Consider the following 21,187-nt stretch of genomic DNA (forward strand, 5'->3'; position numbering starts at 1 on the left):
AAAATGCAAGAAAACGCTTTTTGGCGTCGGAGCTTCGCCCCGAACTCCACTGATTAATAATGAGCTGTAGTTACTGATGAATAGTGAGCTGTAGTTGTCAGGAGCAGGAGTTTCTGCAGTGAAAAATGCAAGAAAACGCTTTTGGCGTCGGGGCGAACCGAACTCCACTGATTAATAATGAGCTGTAGATGTCAGGAGAATGCGTTTCTTCAGTGAAGAATGCATGAAAACGCTTTCTGCGTCGGGGCTACGCCCCGAAAATAACTAATGAATAGTGAGCTGTAGTTGTCAGGAGCAGGCGTTTCTGTGGTGAGAAATGCAAGAAAACGCTTTTGGCGTCGGGGCTTAGCCCCGAACTCCACTGATTGATAAAGAGCTGTAGATGTCAGAAGCAGGCGTTTCTGCAGTGAAAAATGCAAGAAAACGCTTTTTGGCGTCGGGGCTTCGCCCCAAACTCCACTGATTAATAATGAGCTGTAGATGTCAGGAGAATGAGCTTCTTCAGTGAAGAATGCATGAGATCGCTTTATGCGTCGGGGCTACGCCCCGAAACTCACTGATGAATAGTGTTGGCGACGGGGCTTCGCCCCGAACTCCACTGATGGATAAAGAGCTGTAGATGTCAGGAGAATGCGTTTCTGCAGTGAAGAATGCATGAAAATACTGAGAAATACTGCTTATTTATTCTTATATATATATATATATATATATATGTGTGTGTGTGTGTGTGTGTACGCACGTTTATGTATAGGGTTAGGGTTTACTGGGCGTTAGGGTTAGGGTTAGGAAAAAAATCGCCCCCCCCCACTCCAAAGTTCTGGATCCGCTAGTGGCTTAAAGCAATAATAATAATAATAATAAATTGGCATCGTGCTATTTTATTTTATAAAATTTACAAAAGGGAGGTGGAGATTAGACATGTAGTCATATGTATATAGAATATATAAAATATATAAAATAAATAGAACAATAAAAACAACACAAGACACAGATATTTTACAAAGAGAATTAGATGAATTACAGAAATGGTAATCAAATTGGAGCATGTCTTTCCATCCAGAAAAATGTCAGTTGTTAAGAGTAACAAAAAAACTAAAACAAATTAATTCCACTTATCTTATTCATGGCAAACCAGTAACACAGACTAAAAACGCAAAATACCTAGGTGTTATAATAAATGAAAAACTGTCATGGAATCCACATATTGATGAAACTACAAAAAAATCAAACAAAGCATTAGGATTTATTAAAAGAAATTTCTATAAATCAAATAAGAACATAAAACTAAAATGTTATTTAACCTTGGTTAGGCCAATAATAGAATATGCATCCATTGTTTGGGACCCCTCAACTCAAGAAAACATTAAGAAACTAGAACAGACACAAAATAGAGCAGTGCGATTCATAACAAACGAATATTCACATTTGACTAGAGTAACACCTTTAGTAAAATCACTAAATTTAGAAAGACTTCAGGACAGAAGGCTCAAAAGTAAAGTAGCAATAATACATAAAACACTGAACCATAATCTTCAAATACAAAATTTAATAAAATACTCTGAAAGACACAAAGATAAAGGCACATTCCTCGTCCCATATGCTAGGACAAATTTGTACAAATACTCCTTCTTCCCTAGTGCTATTAGAGCATGGAATGGGTTGCCTGAGCTAGCCAGGAAAACCAGTGACTTGGCAGAATTTAAGTCATTGGTTAATATGCATGACTAAATGCATGACGCGTAGGACGTAATCATCTTCTTTTTTGAAGTAACGTCTGTATTATATAAGATAAGATAAGAAGATATGCTTCATCTATCTATCTATCTGTCTAACTATCTATCTATCTATTTCTTACATCACAATCAGTCGTGTTAATTAGCCATTTGTTTTCATGGCAGAGGCGGCAAGATAAACCGAAACTTGAGAAACACACACACAAGATTCTTACGTTTCTATAACCAAAGAGAGAGAGAGAGAGAGAGAGAGAGAGAGGTTGTTCCACTAGACTATATTATAATTATAGTTCAGAGTCCAGTGTAGTTTGTTCCTACATAGATGCCTTGCTTGTTTCCGTCCATCTTTCTATCGCCGCTTGCGAACCTCAAAGAAACAGCAGGTGGCAACAATAGGTCAAAACAGAGTCGAACTGACACAAATAATCAATAATTAAAAAAAAAAAAGGACCCTTGATAATAAATGCCGATAACCTATGCTTGAGACGTAACAATATTCAACATCTCGAGGACATTCTTCTTTCCATAGTTTGCTGTCGATGTTTTTGCCAAGATGTCGCTGAACGTGCAAAATTTCCCCCCTAAAATGTCGATATTCGCAACAAGTGGCAGTGCGAAAAGCAACATGTCCAAAGCAAATTAGGTCAGACGGTGATCATATGGCTCATGGCGCCATAACTCGGCCGAGTGCTCGCAAGTGAATCAAGTGTCTCCGTCATTGAGACATAAAAACAAAAACAACCAATAATGGATTTCGAAAAAAAAAAGAGACGAACGAACTCAATAAATAGGTTACACCAGTTCTACGACCAAAATCTGTCAAGCGTAATACTACTATATTTATACAAACATATTGTATTGCTCTTCCACAATGAATTATAAGCCACACCCACTAACCGAGAATCACCGAAGGCTAGCAGGCGAGACTTGATTGACAGCTAATGGCCAGTGAATGAAATCGCGCAAATTCCCTTAAATGGAAGAAGGACAGGTGAGTTTTAGAAATCTATATTGTTTTCCGAGCATCGAAAAATAAAGGTCAGATAATAGATCTTGAAATTTGTAATTTCTAAATGAAGCGAACATGTAAAATTCGACTCAGAGAGCGAGACAGATAGATCTAGTCAAGCACAAGCGCTTGAGCGTGCGGCGTATTTCTCCCGTTTAGAAAACAGTGTTGAGATAAACTGTCCCGAATGAAGCTGACGTGACGTCATTACACACGAGGAACTATATATTCATGCGCGCTGTGTTGTAGAAGCTAAAAAATAAATTTTATTTACGAGTTAGGTCTGTGAAACAACGAAAGTTTTTCAATTATTGAAACGAACCAAGATGAATATCTATATTTATACTTTTTTAAGTGTTCGAATTTTAGAAGATGTTATTAATATGTATTTAATTTAAAGGTAAATAGAACTATATTCCAAGAACGCATGCACCTGTTGCGCTGAGGTAAAGCAGTCAATTAATCTACTTTTCGTGTCCAAGTTAGCCAAGGAGTGTTCCGACTCCATTGAGCCAAGAAAGAGGATTATTTCGTTGCTGTTTTCGTCAGGCTGTGAGTTTTGTGTTAATAATTATATTTCTTCAAGTGGAGGACCCCAAGCAATACACTTTTATTTCGTGGTGGCTGCGCCAGATATACAAAAGACAGAAACAAGATGTCTCAAGATCGGACTGGGCCGATAGTTCACGTCCGTGAGAACAGCGACACAGAGCTAGAGGCTCTGTTCAATATAGCCATGAACCCGTCGCTCTCCGAGACACACAACAAAACCGTTCCATTACGGATGCGGAATCTACCCGCATCTTTCTTTCGCCCTCCTGAGCCCCCAAAACAGATGCAGCAGCCATTGGGGGTGAGTAAAGACAACACCATTGACGCACCCGGTTACCACGGGGCAGTTAACTCGTCATCAATGAACATTGCACATACGAGGGCTCACTCGTCCCCGGCCAGTTTACAACAGAGTCTGAGCGCAGCCCCTCCACCCCCTCCCACATCCCACGTCCGGCAACACAGTTACGATGCATTGGATGAACAGCCTTTGCCTGCAGGATGGGATATGGCCAAAACACCCCAGGGTCAGAGGTATTATTTAAAGTAAGTTGCACTCTTCTTAACATCATGGTCATAGAGTCGATTCCCAATTCGAGTTTCGCTTTGGCTATCCTTAGAAGATCTATTTGCTGTGGTTTTTGTAAGTAAAGAGTACTAAAGACGTATAGTTTAGATTTTAGATGGCATTATTATGATTATAGTTTATATCTAGACTAGATCCAATGTGGATATTATTCCTTTAAACATTTTGTGGCCTAATGTTAGAAAATAGATCTCGAAGTGTTCAAATTTAGGCTACGTAATTAACATGACAAGGGCCAGAGGGGAGAAAACTGTCGCCATCTTGATCATAATGTGTGTGTGTTGATGTAAAAAAAAATAAAAAAAAACAAGCAAGAAGGAAAAATTGATACTAGATCTACATGCCTTTAGAATATCTTAATAAGCCAAGATCTACTGTTTAGCCCTTAAAGTTCAGTCTCGTCCACGTTTATTGCGTTTTTCGGGTGAAACGTGTAGTGTGTCAGCACGGTTGTGTGTGCGCTAGGCTGTCCGTGCCTCAGGTGTAGTAGGAAGGTCTCACCTTTGTTGACCTACTTGAACAACAGCCCCCCTTGGTCCAGATTTGCCTAGCAGACAGCCTAATCTCGATCAATGCAAGAAAGAAAGGGGTGAGAAGGGTTGTTGCTCTCACAGATCCCCCCCCCCCCTCTTGACTTCACTGCCCTCCAGGAGATAGATACTAGTATTACTAGAAAAACTAACATCTATATCTAGTCTAATTTAGAATAGATCTAGGTATCTACTCTACTATCATATGGATCTAAGTGAATGCATTAAGTCCATGCCCCTTTAGATTGTAGATCTAAACTCTAAAGATCCACATGAATTAAAGTTTCAACCATCATATGATGATATGGAAACACCAGATCTTATACCCCACCCCTTTGTTTTTCTCATGTCATGTGATTTGTTAAAATTAATGTTCTACAACTGAAATAGAATTTGTGTGTGTATATGTGTGTGTCTTATTAATTATGTTTCATTCTGTGAGTTATATTTTTAGAACTAACTATAATGTTATATATAACTATAAATCTAGAAATGTCTGTGCAGCATTTGAAACATATGTTTATTAAAGGAGTAAATTATAATAAAAACTACATTTGATATAATTTATGTACAGATCTTTTAAAATTCATCAACTTCAGAACTTAAATTAATAAGCCAACATTATTTATATATATACATACTAGCTGTCTGTGGGCCTAGTTTTTATTTTGCCATGAATATAAAAGTAGGGTATGAAAATGGGCTTAACCGTTCAGCCAACATATTGAAAAATATAAATTTCTGTAAAAACAGTTTACCCGATTTGTTAAAATGTTTCGTTATTTAATAGAAATACATTTAGGTAACTTTTAGGGCCTTCCGGTTGTAGGAGGGACATTAAACATACACTATGATCTCAGGAACTTATATGCCAAGTTTTATCAAGATTGGTCATACATACATTCGCCTTACTTTCTGCTTTATATTATATATTAGATATATACACATATGTATGTATATATATAAATATGTATAAAACTATCAATGGGCTAGAAGGATGCCATTTGTGGTTAGTTGAAGCTGTGGCTTCACAACTTGTGTATATGGGCACCCTCTCCCAATAAATGCGTAACTACTCCCTCATATTCCAAGCTATTAACAAAACTTTTTCTCCCAGTGTAAAGGCAGTAATTAGATCATTAATGTGTATGATATTGGCAACTTGTGACTATTCAAACTTTTCTACATTGCCCCATGTCTGGTACTTATCTTAAATTCATGGACAACATTTGATGTGCCCTTTGTTGTTTTTCTTTTACAACCTGGAACATCATTTTACTTGTGTTGTCCTTTATTCTACTGGTTTAACCACATTGTATGTAGCTAATAGTGATAGGCCTTACTAGTCTCTCTGCTTGTTCTTCTTGTTTGACACTCTTTAGATTGTAAAAAAAAAAAGTTGTGATCATTTACAATCTGGAGTGCATATGAGTGTTTCTCCAGTACTGGTGCCAAAAAGTGTCACATTATGCTAAAAATTAAAGTTGAAGTTTTTGGTTTCATTTCAACTGTATTCACTTCTTCAACCAGTTCACTTTAAGAATTTATCAATAGAAAATGAATTGCAAGATGTAGATTTTGACAGCAGTGTCTAATCAAGGGGTACCCCCTTTTGCGTCACAGGTGCATCACCGGGACACCACTTGATAATTTAAGAACTACCAATTGATAAATTCATTGTATTTTAGCATAATATAACTGTCTTTATTGTTACTAGTCTTTAGATACTGAAATTTATGCTTTTGCATAAAAAAAGTGGATTTGAGCTCAATTCAAAAATTGGGACACCGTAGCACCTGTGACACTACAAGTTAAAGTTTTTTAAAAAGATATTCTGTGAGAATATAGAAATTATTTTATTTTTGCACTAGAGTGATCCATTAGACTTATTATTAAGTTCACTATTCTAGTCATAAAGTACCCATTTGTAAAAATGCTGCTTCAATTTCACAAAATGTTGCGGGTGCTTCATGGGACACCATTTTTTAAAATAATGTTTAAAAGTTTAAATTTTTGTTTTATCTGTGCACAAGTAAATTGTCATTAATATTTTTAATGATTGACAAATATATATTTTATATGTTTTGTTAGTTTTAACACACAGAAAAAGGTTTAAAAAAAAAAAAAGAAAGAAAAAAGGCATAAAACTGTACACAAATTTTATTCAGAAATCAAAACCTTCCACTCTCCACTCTCTCAAACTATTGCCATTTGGTATCAACATCACTTCAGTAACAATCATGTCTGCATACACTAATTGTATGTCCTGCACTTCTGGGTATACAAATATATCTCTTTTATTTCTGTGCCTTTTTAAAAAATTTATTCTGCGCTGATCATCCAGGACTTCTGTCACAACTCCTGTTAGAAAAAATTACCAGCAATGTTGAAAAAGTTAATACTTCAATCTAAAACATACTTTGAACTTGTTTATTGAATGTAAAAGGTACACAGTACAAAAAAAATTATACCTGGATAGAATATTTCCCCATACTTGACAATCACACAGCTATTTACAATGTACTTTTGAATGGTGGAGGACAATGTTTGGGCCTGAAAAAACAACAACAACATGTGGCTGAAATACTTAAATTCGACTGAAATGAGTCAAAAATTATTTAGCAGGGTATATTATTAAAAAAACAACTTATACAATACAGGTAACATAAGATTCAATGAAAAATGTTAAAATGCTTATACTGTATGTAAAAGCTCTTTACCTTTGAATTTGAGCATATGGGACTGACATCCAAAGAGGATTCAAGATTTGATTGAGATTGCACCACTGAAGAAAAAGAAACAATTACATTTAGAAATCAGTTAAGTAATTTTAAAAAGAATAATATGTTTTCTCGGATAATTGTAAAATGGCTATTTAAAAAATAAATAAATAAATAAAAGTACAGTACTTACCATTCTGTTTCTGAAGTTTGAACATATTCCAAGATCCACATATTTCATCATGCAGGCACTGACTGCCATCTGAATTTCTGCAAGGAAAGCAGAAACAGCTTCTTTTTCTGTAGGCAATATTGTAAGGTGTAATACCTCTCACTGCATGGACTGACCTCGATCCCTGAAGGCTTCGAATCTTTTCGTTGGACCTGTCAGGCCTGTCTCGATTGATTTCTCCTTGTTCCACAAGGAAAAATGTTCTTTTACTTGTAGGCTCTGCCTTTGTCATGTATTCTTTTGCCCAAAGGAATAGCCCCTTTGCATCAGAAATAATGGCCATTCTTCTTTTAATGGCCAATGTAGCATTTTTTTTAACAACACCTATTTCAGCATCGCATGGCCCTTTTCCATGGCGACTACCGAAATAGTGCCTCTCTATGGACACATTTGTATCTTCCTTTGAGAAAGATAAGTCTACAAAATTTAATTTTCCTTTGTACTGTGCTGCACATCCATCACTAAAACTGATAACTTTAGTGAAAGCATGACCACGATTAGCTAACTCATAAATCACTTTCATTTGAAAGTGTTGTGATGCATGGCCATCATGTTTTAGGTCATTTGATAAAAAAACCATGCTTTCTTTGACTATCAAATCTTTGTCTCTGTAGTAGCTCACTACTGGGTGAATAGTGACCTCTGTTCGAGCCCAGTGTGCACCTTGGATTTCATCCTGGTGGTGGCATGTGAAATTTTGACCAAAATCAGAAACTAGCAAAAGCCAGTCACATGGTAAATCTTGTTTCAAATCTGCAAACTGCTGCTGTTGCCAGTTAGCTGTAAAAAGATGAAGGCTGAATTTTTCCAAATCTTTCTGCATTGATGTTACTAGGTCATTGAAAGGGCCTTCTTTATTTACTGGTCGCCACTTTATTACCTTTCGCAGTGTACCATCACTCTGAACATACTCATCTGTCATCTTTGACCAGATGCTCCATTCTGCTAATTCATCCATGCAATTTTTTAAAGGCTCAAAATACTTGTTAATTAAATCCACACCACAGTTGCTACATGATCTTTCAATGCACTGCAGCTTATGAAAACAATTGGCATTAGTTCTTGGGCATAGAGTTAAGTCAAGTGATGAAGCTGGATTTTTTAATGTCAGCTCTCTGTGTCCTTTTTTGATTAGAAACTTATTAATGCCCTCCATATAAAGAAAAATCTTCATACAGAACTCACATAAGCAAGACTGCATCTTATTATGTTGAGTAGCTTTTGTCATAAATGGTTTCAATTTAGCAAACTTTGAGAACAATACCTTTAATGTGGGTGCATGAGTACTCAATTGAGTATATGCCTCCTTCAGCGTTTTCTGCATGAAGCGTTTAGGTTTTCCAGTTCGTGCACTCACAGATGATTGAGATGGATCAGTTCTTGAGACATCCTCTCTGCTGTAAAAGTTGTGAATTGTTTCCAAGGCATTTTGTGTAATGCAATCACTTCGTTTTTTTCTTGCTATGTTTTGTGATTTGCACTTGGACATAAAACTTCTTGAAAAACCAAAATGTTTGAAATGAGTAGCACAACCTCTGAATTTGTTATACTTAGTAAGGATGTTGCAGAGTACTTGTCTGCGAGCATTAGACATCTGACTCCTTTTTTTGCTGGTAGAGTGTAGATAGGTTTTGATGCTTTCATTAATGTTGTTTAGAAAGATGAGCTTTCTTCTCTCAGGTAGACGCAGAAAGCCTATGTCTTGGAGAGCTTTACTTCTTCTTGGGGAGCGTATTTGTGAGAGACCTTCAACAACTGCAGCATATTTCTTAGGTGATCTAGGTAATTTCATCAAAGCCCTTGAAACAGCCATTCTTTTTGCCACTGGAGTCTGGAATCCAGTACCAAGTGATTCGCCAACCTCTGCAGAGTTGACACAAAGGGGACTATTAGCTTGCTGTTTTCTTTCTTTGCGTTTTCTGTTTATCCAGGCTTTTTCATGTGGGCTTAACTTGGCCCTGTATGCAGCTTTTCTCAACCTCTCTTTTTCTCTTCGCTCTAAAACAGCAGCACGTGTTTCAGGTTTTACTTTTTTTTCATTAAGAGGGAGACCTAGTTCTTTCTTTTTTTGTCTGCATTTTTGTGTTCTTAAATTACTTAAAAGTCGAGCTCTTTCTCTCTTTTCTGGTGTAATATTTTGTCTGTAAAGCACACTTCGTTTTCTATCCTTTTCCTTGAAAGCAGCAAATTTTTCTGGATCAGCTTGTAGTTTTTCCCTGTGTCTTCTATACCTTATAGCACTAGGTGTCAACCCAGAAACATTATTTTGAGTGACATTTTTTAGCGACACAGGCTCTGGTACTAGTACATTTAGAAATGACTCAGGCTCTGATGCTTGTATATTTAGAGAGTCTTTCTTGGCTTGTAAACGCTTTGAAACTCTAACAGATAGCTCCATTACTGAAATCTGTAATTGATAAAAATTTATTAGTATCAAAATAATTAGATCTATTATGTACTAATAGCACTCGTAAACATATTATAATATATATTGGTGCATTATTTAAATCGAGTCTAGTAATGCCCATAATTGCTTTATAGGGATAGACTCAATGGTGTAGGACTAGTACAGTTAATTCATATTATATAACTTAAGTTACAATCATTCAGTGGTAGACTAAAAGAACTGAATACAATATTCTGTATAAAAAATACAATGGAAATTAAGTTAAGGTTAAACCAAAATTTTCTAGATACAATCTACATTTCAATATAGGTCTATAAAAAATACTATAATATAGAATTATAGATCTAGATTATTCTAGAGATACTTGTCTATTGAAAGAAAGAATCTATTATTTATTATCTATAATTAGATTCTAAATCTAGTCATTAATGACCTAGTCTAGAGTCACGAGTCTAGATTCATTATAAGATCTAATCTAATTCCCTAATAATCTACTTATTTCCACTATCTAGTCTAGATCTAAAGTCTAAATCTTGATAATGAATTACATAATTAGACATAATTAGATCTAGGTTTAGAGTAAATCTAGAATAATCTAGATAATGAATTACATAATTAGATCTAGGTCTAGAGTAAATCTAGAATAATCTAGATAATGAATTACATAATTAGATCTAGGTCTAGTCTAGAGTAAATCTAGATGATGAATTACATAATTAGATCTAGGTCTAGTCTAGAGTAAATCTAGATGATGAATTACATAATTAGATCTAGGTCTAGTCTAGAGTAAATCTATATGATGAATTACATAATTAGATCTAGGTCTAGTCTAGAGTAAATCTAGATGATGAATTACATAATTAGGTCTAGATCATTAGGTCTAGATCTAGACTAGATTAAGTTTTAAAGACAAGTGTCCGAGATGCGCCTCAAACGGAAAATCAATTAGATCTAAATATTCTTTACAGTATTAAGTACAAATTTTTAATTATTTAATATTTCTTAAACACTATCGTTTTATTTATTTAATGTAGCTAATATTATCTGATACTGTAAAATCTTTAACAAAATATCACTAAAATCTATTTGGACTTAACAGACGCAAACTAGGACACCATTTGTAAACAAACGAAGTGTTGTCCACTGAAACGCCCCAAACGATGATAAGTAAAATTTCAAAAAAATATATATTGAAATATATCAAAAAATGTTCATTTAAAATTATTAATTATGAAAATATTTTATTACATACATAAAAATCATTTAATCTTGATTGAAACTTTCCATGAATAAAGAAAACTTAATATACCCTGAACTCGTACTAGACGCTACACGTGACGTCATAATTTATGCATGGAAAACACCAACACGGGGTCCCATGGAACGCCTCAATGCCTAACCCAATTTACTTCTCAAAATAAAAAAATGTAGATTATTTTTAATTCTTTCACACGTCTACTATTACATCAACATAATTGTTTAGGAAATATAAACTTTTTGTTTAGTAACAGGCTTTAAAATTGATTAACTTTACGATTTAAGACTAAATTGTATTCAAGACGCTTCACGTGACGTCATGATTGAATGGCTAAATCTAGTAACCTCGTTCTAAAAAAAGCACTTCGATTAGGATATTGCAATCAAACTAATTCGTAATAAGCTTAAATTTCAGTAGAATAATGAAATATCTACGTACCTGATGGGTTGTTGTTCCACAAAAGATCACAAAAAACAGTTTAAATGAGATGTTTGTACAAGATTGCCGGCGATTGATCGTGTCGACGCTTGGGGCGCATCAATGGTTAATTGTGGGACACGCTATTGTTTAAGTACTCCTGTTAATTACTACGCTAGTATTTCCAGCGGAAGCGGCACTTTTTTTGTTCTACACAATACCTGTGATGCTCAAAAGAACTCTCATTCATAAAAAGTAGTGTCGTGGGAAAAATAATCCCATTCTTAACACACGCAGCACAGGCGCTTCATCTGGGACGCCTCGACCTATTTTAAGCTCGTTATGCATGTTTAGAAAGCTTTTAACAAAAAAAAATACTTTAAAAGAAATCTTTAATGCTTGTTGTAACAGAAATGCAATGTTGAGCATATTATTTATTTCTTGTTTACAATTCATAGAGGATTGTAATTCCGTATAAAGTGGGACACATCGCGATGCGCCTCAAACGCCTTTTTGTGGCCGTGTTTAATCAATATTTTGATAACCTTGAGAAAAACTAAATAATGACATTGAAATATGAGGATCTTGTTAACATATCCCAACAAAGATGGAAGTTTTATGCCCCTAGGTTTTAGTACGATATTAATTCAATCATACTATGGTGTTCCGTGTTACATCAAAAGCCGCCATTTTGGGTAGTAATTTCACACATTTTTTACAATTTCAATATTTCCCTAGCACCTTATGAGCTCAAAATATCAAAATTTATAGATTAACCATTTCTTAATGCAATGTAATGCAAATTGTCACATTTGAATAACAATCTTATGAAATACGGACTTTTTAGTGAACCAACACCTAGTTGTAACCAGTACTGGAGAAACACTCATATTGCAGGAGGCGCGGTGGCTGAGAGGTAAAGTGCTCGACTTCCAAACCGGGGTCCGGGGTTCAAATCCTAGTGAAGACTAGGATTTTTAATTTTGGGATCTGTGAGGATGTACTTCAGTAACTAAGAATATATTTGTGAACACTTTGACTGGATCTTTAGGGTCCACCCAGCTCTAATGGGTACCTGACATCAGTTGGGGAAAAGTAAAGGTGATTGGTTGTTGTGCTGGCCATATGACACCCTCGTTAACCATTGGCCGCAGAATCAAATGACCTTTACATCATCTGCCCTATAGACGTCTGAAAGGGGAACTTTACTTTTTTTTTTTTTTTTTTTAATAAAGTTTATATCATCTTATGTCCATGAACAGATGACAACCTATTGCATTATTTTTCGTAAAGAGATTGAATTCATGTTAGTTCCTGGTGAACTCTGAATTCTCAGTGCCTGCGTGAACTTGGAGGATGCTCTGAAATCCTGAGAAAATACTCCAGCGTCCATAAGGATTCTAACTTGAAACATTCAGTTTGGTAGTCAGATGCTTTTTCAACACACCCCATACATGTGTAATATGAACAATAATGTCATTCTATTCAACTATGCTGATTGCTGCAAAGTAAAAACTGACTGTCCTTTTAAAAATCTTAAGATCTATAAGGCATGATAAAACATCTCTACAAGAAAAACTCTTGGAGATTTGGTACAGTGAGACCACTGAAGCAATTCATCATAAATGATATTGCAACAACTTCTAACAGACATTTCATGAACTCTGTACCATCTTTGTAAAAATGACATTATAATCTAACCAAGACTTAATAATTAAGGACTATATCTAGAAATTGTGTAGAGTTAAACTAAAAAAAAATGTTAACAGTAAGCAGATATAATATATTATTTTATTAATAGTAAAAATATTTCCTTATGATTCATTGTATGAGGCTTTAACAATATTACACATCAATATGTGTTAAAAGACAATAATGATAACAAGGCTTGTCCTTACTTGTATGACTGATCAGATCTAATATCTATACATCTCATCTCAGTTATGATTCAAGACTATTCACTCTTGATATATATCTGATTGAAAGTGCTGACAGCTAGTAGATTCTGGAAATAATAATGCTCGTCTTCGAGTCTGAAGTTAAGGAATACATAGCCTTTGAAAGATTAATGGATGTCCAATGTGCCGAATAACACACAGCTCAAAAAAACTTTACTGTGAAGGATGCAGGGGAGGGGGGGGGTTGATGTTAAATATTGCATTAAACCAATTTTTAAAAATTTTTTTTTTCAACATCGCTATCAGCTAGTACCATCATAATTTGTCCTAAGCTGTAACAAGCTAGAGTTTGAATATCTTTGGAATTTTTATGTTCTTTTTTTTTAACCTGTGGCGAAAAGAAAGAAATTTTTTTTAAAGTTTGTGAACGATTTACAGTTTTTTTTTTGCCTGAGGACATTAACAAAGTTTTAATAGCAATATTTAACCTTGTTTTGTTTTTTTATTTTTTTCCCCCCTAGCGGTTCTGCTGTACTGATTTAAACTCACAGGTCACTGTGTTCACATTTCAATACATAATTAAAGTCTTCTGTAATTTCTTGCCCTTAAAACAAAAATCTTTCCCTCTTGTCTTATATAATACAGGCGTTACTTCAAAAAAGATGATTACGTCTTATGCATCTAGTCGTGCATGTCAACCTATGGCTTAAATTCTGCATAGTCACTGGTTTTCCTGGCTGGCTTAGGCAACCCATTCTATGCTCTAATAGCATTAGGGAAGAAGAAGCATTTGTACAACTTTGTCCAAGCATATGGAACGAGGCATGCGCCTTTATCTTTGTGTCTTTCTGACTATTTTATTAGATTTTGTTTTTGTATTTGAAGATTATGATTCAGTTTTTTATATATAATTGCTACTTTACATTTGAGTCTTCTCTCCTGAAGGCTTTCTAAATTTAGTGATTTTACTAAAGGTGTTACTCTAGTCAAATGTGAATATTCGTTTGTTATGAATCTCACTGCTCTATTTTGTGTCTGTTCCAGTTTCTTAATATTTTCTTGAGTTGAGGGGTCCCAAACAGAGGATGCGTATAATATTCTATTATTGGCCTAACAAAAGTTAAATAACATTTTAGTTTTATGTTGTTATTTGATTTATAGAAATTTCTTTTAATAAACCCAAATGTATGCTTTGTTTGATTTTTTGATAGTTTTATCAATATGGGGATTCCATGACAGTTTTTCATTTATTATAACACCTGGGTATTTTGCATTTTTAGTCTGTGTTATTGGTTTACCATGAATAAAATAAAAATGTGGAATTGATTTGTTTTAGTTTTTTTTTGTTACTCTTAATAACTGACATTTTTCTGGGTGGAAAGACATACTCCAATTTGATTCCCATTTCTGTTATTCATCTAAGTCTCTTTGTAAAATTTCTGTAACTTGTGTTGTTTTTATAAATTTATTGATCTATATATTATGCAATCGTCTGCAAATAATCTGACTTTTGTACCTGAACTAATGCAATTTGGTAAATCATTTATGTAAATTAAATAGTAGTGGACCTAAGACTGTTTCTTGATGTACACCTGAGTTTACTGTTATTATTGTTGATTTAGAGCCATTTATTAATACAGTTTGTTCTCTCCCTTTCAGAACATCTATAATCCACTGATGCAATGGACCATCAATGCCAAAATATTTTCGTTTTGTAAGCAAACTATGGTGGTGAACTTTGTCAAAAGCCTTGGAAAAATCTAATAAAATAGCATGTATTTGCTCACTGTTACCTAAACCTTTTGAAAAATTATTAGTTGTGTTTCACATGGTCTATATTTCCTAAAGCCATGTTGGTATGGAGTAAGGACATTATGTTTGTCTAAGTTCTCTTTAATGTTGCTACATATTATGTGATCTAGGATTTTACATGTGATGCTGGTGATACTGCTTTATAGTTTCCTGGGTCAGATTTTTCTCCTTTTTTAAATAAGGAGTTGATATTAGCTTCTTTCCAGTCCCTTGGTACTGTGCCCTGAAAAAGTATTTTGAACACTGGTGCTAGCTCATTGCTTAGTTCTTTGAGTAATTGAGCTGGAATACCATCAGGTCCAGGTGCTTAATTCTGTTAATAGTTTTTGGATCCCTTTTTCTTGTACTTCTATATCTCCTATGTTGTCTACTTGGTTTAAATTAAGTAATATGTCTTTGTCTCCTGGGGCTGAGAATCCTGATGCAAAGTATTTATTTAGTATGTTAGCTTTAGTTTCATTATCATTATGTGTTAAGTTATCTTTTCCTATTTGACGATACCATTAGCGATTTGACCCCATTAAATTATTTTTTTTTATAAATATTAATTTGTGTTATATAAAAAGAGCAATTTTATACCAAATAAAATATTTTCTGATAACGAAGTTATGGAAGTTTAATTATGACAGGGGACATGAACTATAAATGAACAAAATGAATAATTCGTAGGATCATGGAAATAATTACGGAGAGAAAGAGTTAACAACAGAATTTCAAGATTTTTCTTATAGACAGAAAAGCCTAAAAGACTAACTAAGACTGATTTATGGATGCTAATTGGAAATTGTTAAGACCTTTTTAATTTTAAAAGAATGACAAGAAAAAAAAACACAACGTATTGGAGTTGATTGAATCATCATGAAGGTGTCTTTGAAATGAAATTCAGTTTTCTTCAGAACAATTTTAGGCCCAAATTTATTTCCAATTGACATAAAGACTTTGAGCTGACCTTTATCCAGGAGAAAAAAAAATTTTATTAGTTTTTTTTTTTTTTTTTGGTTAACTGGAAATTACATTGAACAATTAAAAACAGCATAAAGCAAGGTATTACTGCCATGAGATACACAAATGTAATTGCAGCAAGTCTTTTTCGACACGAACTATGTCAAGCCCCAAAAAGTTTACAGTAACTACTTATTATGGAATTCAAGGCTGCCCTGTGACTTACATACACAGCCTCTAAATATTTTGGTAGATGACTTCCATGTCTCTCGTGCATACGTCGCTGTTGGGATGACCATTGTGTTCAGTTGTCTCAAGTCCAATAGCTTGTCTTGTCCAAATAGGCAGAAGCCTTTGGAAAAAGCTCAGTGCCTTTCCTATTCAGCACGCAAGCTCGTGGTAGGTATCCCCCATCGTTTCCTCATGTTTTATATTGCTCGTGTTTTCAAATGCAATATACTTGTAAATATATATTGTGCACACTTAACTGTTTAGTCAGGCACTAGTAAGAATGCATGTTATTACAAAACGAACAGTAAGTCCTTGTTTATCTACATTTAATGATGATATTGGTCTATGGTCATTGTTGGGAAGGCGATATAAGTGAGAGAATTGTGAGTACGACTTACCCGCCTGGGCTGCTGTTGAGTTTTTTTTATGCTACACAAACTCCATTCGCTTTTTCTTTTTAATATCTAATTTTTAAATACTTTGTTTTGTGTGTGTGAATTATAACATAATGTGAAGAGAGGGGGGTAAAATATGTTGTCATGCTGACGCTGTATGCTAAAAAGGATTGGGGGGGGGGGGGGAGAGAATTTCTTAGTCTGCTTTTAATTCTACAATTACTTGGTCTAGTCCAGTGTTTCCCAAACTGTGTTCCGCGAGGCCTGAATAAGTGTTCCATGAACTACTGGAATAATTGACTAAAGCTAAGTGTTCCGCTAAATACTCAGAATGTGCGAAGTGTTCCGTTAGTGAAAAAAATTGGGAACCACTGTCATGTTTGATTTCTTTTAACTATACACTTGACTAATATTTTACTTTCACAACTTCTGATCTATGATCTTACAGAGGGTCTGTATATGTCGGTCTTCCATCATAGTCTATGTTTGACACCAGTCGTGGAGGTGCTATCAATATTGATTGTGATCTACTTACGGGGGCAACATCGGCTAACATTTTTGAGATTTTAAAACGGAAGATCTCTTTTATTATTATTTTTATTATTTTTTTTTTGTAACCAAAACGTTTTAGGCTATAGCGCGAGGCAGGCTTTAGTTTGACTGGGCCTCAGTTTCTGGTCGTCAGATTGACTTTCCTCTCGTTGAACATTTCTTCTTGTGGCTGTAAAGTCCTATTGCGGAAAGACCTTAGGCCCCCATACCTTGCATGTGAAAGTAGAACAGTCAGTAGCAATAGCTGTTCTGCAGGCGTAACTTCCCCTCCCTAAGAGATGGGAGGATTTTTTTTTTGTCATAAGGGCGTTTCTGTTATAAATTATTTCATTGAGTTATATAGTCGAATAGGTAGGTTTTACAGAAAGTTAGATATAAACACTTGTAGTCTTTGTGCCAGGAGTAATTCTGTATTAAGTACTTTTTATTTTATTGATTTATCTATTATTATTTTTTTTTTTTACAATTCCTCTATTAGCTGCAAATTCTCCATCGGTTAAAAAACAACAAATAAAATGGGATATTGGACACAGTTCAAATGATTATTTACCTACCACACAGGGAAAACTTTGGTTTGACCTCTATAGTTTTTTTTGAAGTATAATAATCTAATAAAAAATTTAATTTGGTTTGGACGTCTTAAACATACACGTCAGAGGGCATTCCCGCATGTCTTCATTAAATAGTGAAATACATAAATAGAGGTTTAGAAACATTTTGCGCAACTTCTGGATCTACAGGCCGATCACCAAACGAGAATCTGTCTTTTGTAATGTATGTTGGTGCTTAATCTATATCAAGAGCAAATCAATCGCTCTTTAAAAAAAAAGTCACCAGCTTCGTTAAAAATATTCATTTTCTAAGCAGCATTGGGTCTCTAGTGATTTGTCTTTAATCTTAGTAGACTCCATAGTTTGCTTTCTTTATTAAACACAGGATACCTGTACACACAATTATTATTTATATCCCCCCCCCCCCCAATCTCTTTCCACGTGACAAAAAAAATATGGCTCTATCACGTGCTTGTAGATTAATTTCAGTGGTGTAGTCACGAACTTCTGTTGGAGACTATCTCGGATTGGCGGATAGTCCACTGCCTTCTGCTTCGTTAGACACGCCTTCGCAGCAAGTTTTAATCAAGATTCTTGTCGAGAACAAACACGTGCGACAACTTGGTCGCCTGCTATGGTTAGTAAATAATGTCAATAATAGAGGTTCGAACGCTGGTTCGTGCAAGTGCGATTTAAAAAGTCTCTTCTATTTCCTGCTCAAGCGTAGTGACGAAATTCTTGTTCGTAATTATAAGTTAATAATAAAAGCACATTTCTGCAATAGTTATTAATATTTTTTTATTGAAAAATAATATCCCCTAATTGCTCTTTAAAATGTCTTATCGAGGTCAGTGATGTCCAGCCTTTTTAGTCGGTCTGTGGTCATAGAAATGTCCAACACACGTGTCGTGGACCAATTTAACCTTTTTTTTTCCTAATACACCGATTATTTCCAATGTGGGCAGAAGTTTAGAGGGGCCTGGATACGGCCCACGGGCAGTAGGTTGGACGTCACTGCTTTAGATTTACGTTACTTAAATGTCCCCCCCCCCCCCCCCCAAAAAAAAAATAAAAATCGGGGCGTAGCTCTTCGCAGACCCTCGGCAACGAAAGCATCCCCCCCCCCCCCCCTAAATCGCTCCAGTAACGGGAAGCAAGTCACGTGCCACAACGGGACGTCTCCCCCCCCCCCCCCACACACACACACTCAACTCCTTGTCTGCACCCACAATTCTGTATTTCTTATAACCTGTGTCTAAAAGGGAACTGAAGTCAGCCTTGACCTTGTGGCCAAAAGATAGGGGGGGGGGGCTTGATGGATGGTTATTTTTCCGAACGTTGAAAGGTTGGCTATATTTAGTAATGTTCTTTGTTGATGGCCAACATTGGTAATATTTATAGATTCATGATGTACTCTTGTGCAGGCTAAGTATGGTCTTTAATATCATTCTAACGTCACTGTTGCCCTTAAGGCAATGAATGGATTCTGATCGTTTGGAGTTTACGGAGAAGCAGAAATCGAAAATGATTGTAGCGTTAATAAACAATAAAATAAATATTGACAAACATTAGTCACACTTTGTTGAATCAAACTTCCTCGCGTATAGATTTACCTGGACCACATTGCCGTCTCAGACCTTTGCACATTCCACAAGTCACACTCGGAGACTATTCCCCCCCCCCCCAACTCTCTAAGCTCATCGAAACAAAGTGCTGACACCATGAAAAAATGTGTCTGTGTGTGTGTATGCTATTTAAAAGGGCGCTAATGGTCTGGAAAGAAGACATGTACCGGTACTTGGAAATAAAAATTTGGATGAAAAGTATTTGAAAAAAACAAAAAACGGCGGAGAAACTCTGGGCTAAATTTTAGTGAGATGATTGTATGATTTATGAATGAAGCCATATTTGTTTTTTTTTTTGTCACCCGGTTTTACATTCACAAAGCATTGAAGGCTGATAGATCTATATGCGTTTATTTCTAGAGGAGAGCGTGACTAAGCCACCAACCTGATCACATTCTTAGGGGAAATCGCATCCAAATTCTTGAGTCCGAATATCACCGCCAAATCGATCATGCTGGTTTAAAATTACTTAACGTTATATTTCTCTTGTTTGGAGTGTACAACGTTTGAATACATTACTCCACAGCGCATATCCCACAAGACATATGTACAGACTGTCTGATATTAAATAATGATAACATGGCCGGATTGAAATATGTGGAAGCCCCTACACTTTTTCGAAACCTTTAATAAAAATCCATTTATTTATAAAAGAAATAGAGTACTTGTAAATTGAAACTAATTTTATTTCTTTTACATAATTATTTAATATGTATATATATATATATATAAATATTTAAGTAGCCCCTCGAATGACGTACTGCCTGTAAATACTACGTACGCACTGCCGAGCTGCAGTTACACATTAGGAGCACGCTATGATCGGACACTTGTTAACCACGACAGTCTTGACACACAATCAGATTTAAAGTTGTGACACTCAAATGCGAAAAACAAATGTTTGAAAAAAAAAATGTACAAGTTTCTGACCCGTCGAAATTGAGATATTTTTTTGTAAACATATCTTGTGGGAGGCTCCTATCTTGTGGATGTTCTGGGCAGTAGCCCAGCCTGCCTTACATTAAATCCAGCCCTGAATGATAATAATATAGCCATTTATAAAGCAAAAAAAAAATTAAAAAATCCCCATTCAATTAGCCTTGATGCCCCGTGCAAGCCTTGCCTACACCTACAAACAAATATAATTGCGTGAATAGGAAGCACTTTAGATATCGCTCCAAAATACTTTGATATTTTTTCTTGAACTTTCCACCAGACACTTGTCTCCGTGTGTTCTGCTGGAATGATTGGATTCACTTAAATAGAATAGAAGGAACGTAGTGTTTCAGTCTTGGTCAAATTAGAGACAAAGGTCTTGTGTCATTATTTAGAATCATCAACAGTTTTTGAACATTTTTCAACACTTGGCACATGTTGAGTGTTTAGCGGAAAAACTTCGCACATTTTGACGATTTAGCTTTGTTTGAAAAGATTTAACATGCACATACACTGAATGTGTAAAATAAAACCACTGTAATACTCGCGATGTAAAAAGTGAAGTCAGTCACTATTCATTAGAAATATTAGCCAATGTCTTTCAAGGAACATAATTTCTTCCTTGAGATACCATATTCTTCTCAATACCATCTTGCCCATGCTAGGCCAGCGGATAGGCCTACTACTGTGGTACCGAAAATCGGAATATTTTGTTTCCAAATCTTAATTACTTCTAGGAACTACCTGTGGTTAAGCACCTTAGCTCTGATTAGGTTTGATCACTGATATAATGATGTCAAT

At 35.2% G+C, this 21,187-nt stretch overlaps 2 protein-coding genes across 4 annotated transcripts in view; one reads left to right on the forward strand and one right to left on the reverse strand.

Annotated features, from left to right (window-relative positions):
• The first annotated feature begins 3,172 nt into the window (after nt 1-3,172).
• Nucleotides 3,173-21,187, forward strand: part of LOC106069547 (transcriptional coactivator YAP1-like) — a 41,535-nt gene continuing 23,520 nt past the window's right edge. Inside the window, exon 1 of the mRNA XM_013229235.2 lies at nt 3,173-3,840. Within this exon, the coding sequence (XP_013084689.1) occupies nt 3,398-3,840 (443 nt within the window). The 5' untranslated portion in view covers nt 3,173-3,397. The remainder of the gene's footprint in view (nt 3,841-21,187) is intronic.
• Nucleotides 6,556-12,330, reverse strand: LOC129923091 (uncharacterized). Of its 3 annotated transcripts, none has more exons than XM_056012357.1 (5): nt 11,466-12,330; nt 7,324-9,769; nt 7,131-7,195; nt 6,882-6,963; nt 6,556-6,771 (listed from the first exon to the last, which is right to left on the reverse strand). In XM_056012357.1, the coding sequence occupies exons 2-5, from the start codon at nt 9,758-9,760 to the stop codon at nt 6,575-6,577; spliced, it is 2,781 nt and encodes a 926-aa protein (XP_055868332.1). In that variant the 5' UTR covers nt 9,761-9,769; nt 11,466-12,330; the 3' UTR covers nt 6,556-6,574. The 3 variants fall into 3 exon arrangements, with proteins under 3 accessions (XP_055868332.1, XP_055868333.1, XP_055868331.1); XM_056012358.1 differs by having other exon boundaries at nt 10,626-12,330; XM_056012356.1 differs by having other exon boundaries at nt 7,324-12,330.

Source organism: Biomphalaria glabrata, chromosome 15, assembly GCF_947242115.1.
Source record: "Biomphalaria glabrata chromosome 15, xgBioGlab47.1, whole genome shotgun sequence".
NCBI classification, from domain to species: Eukaryota; Metazoa; Mollusca; class Gastropoda; family Planorbidae; genus Biomphalaria; species Biomphalaria glabrata.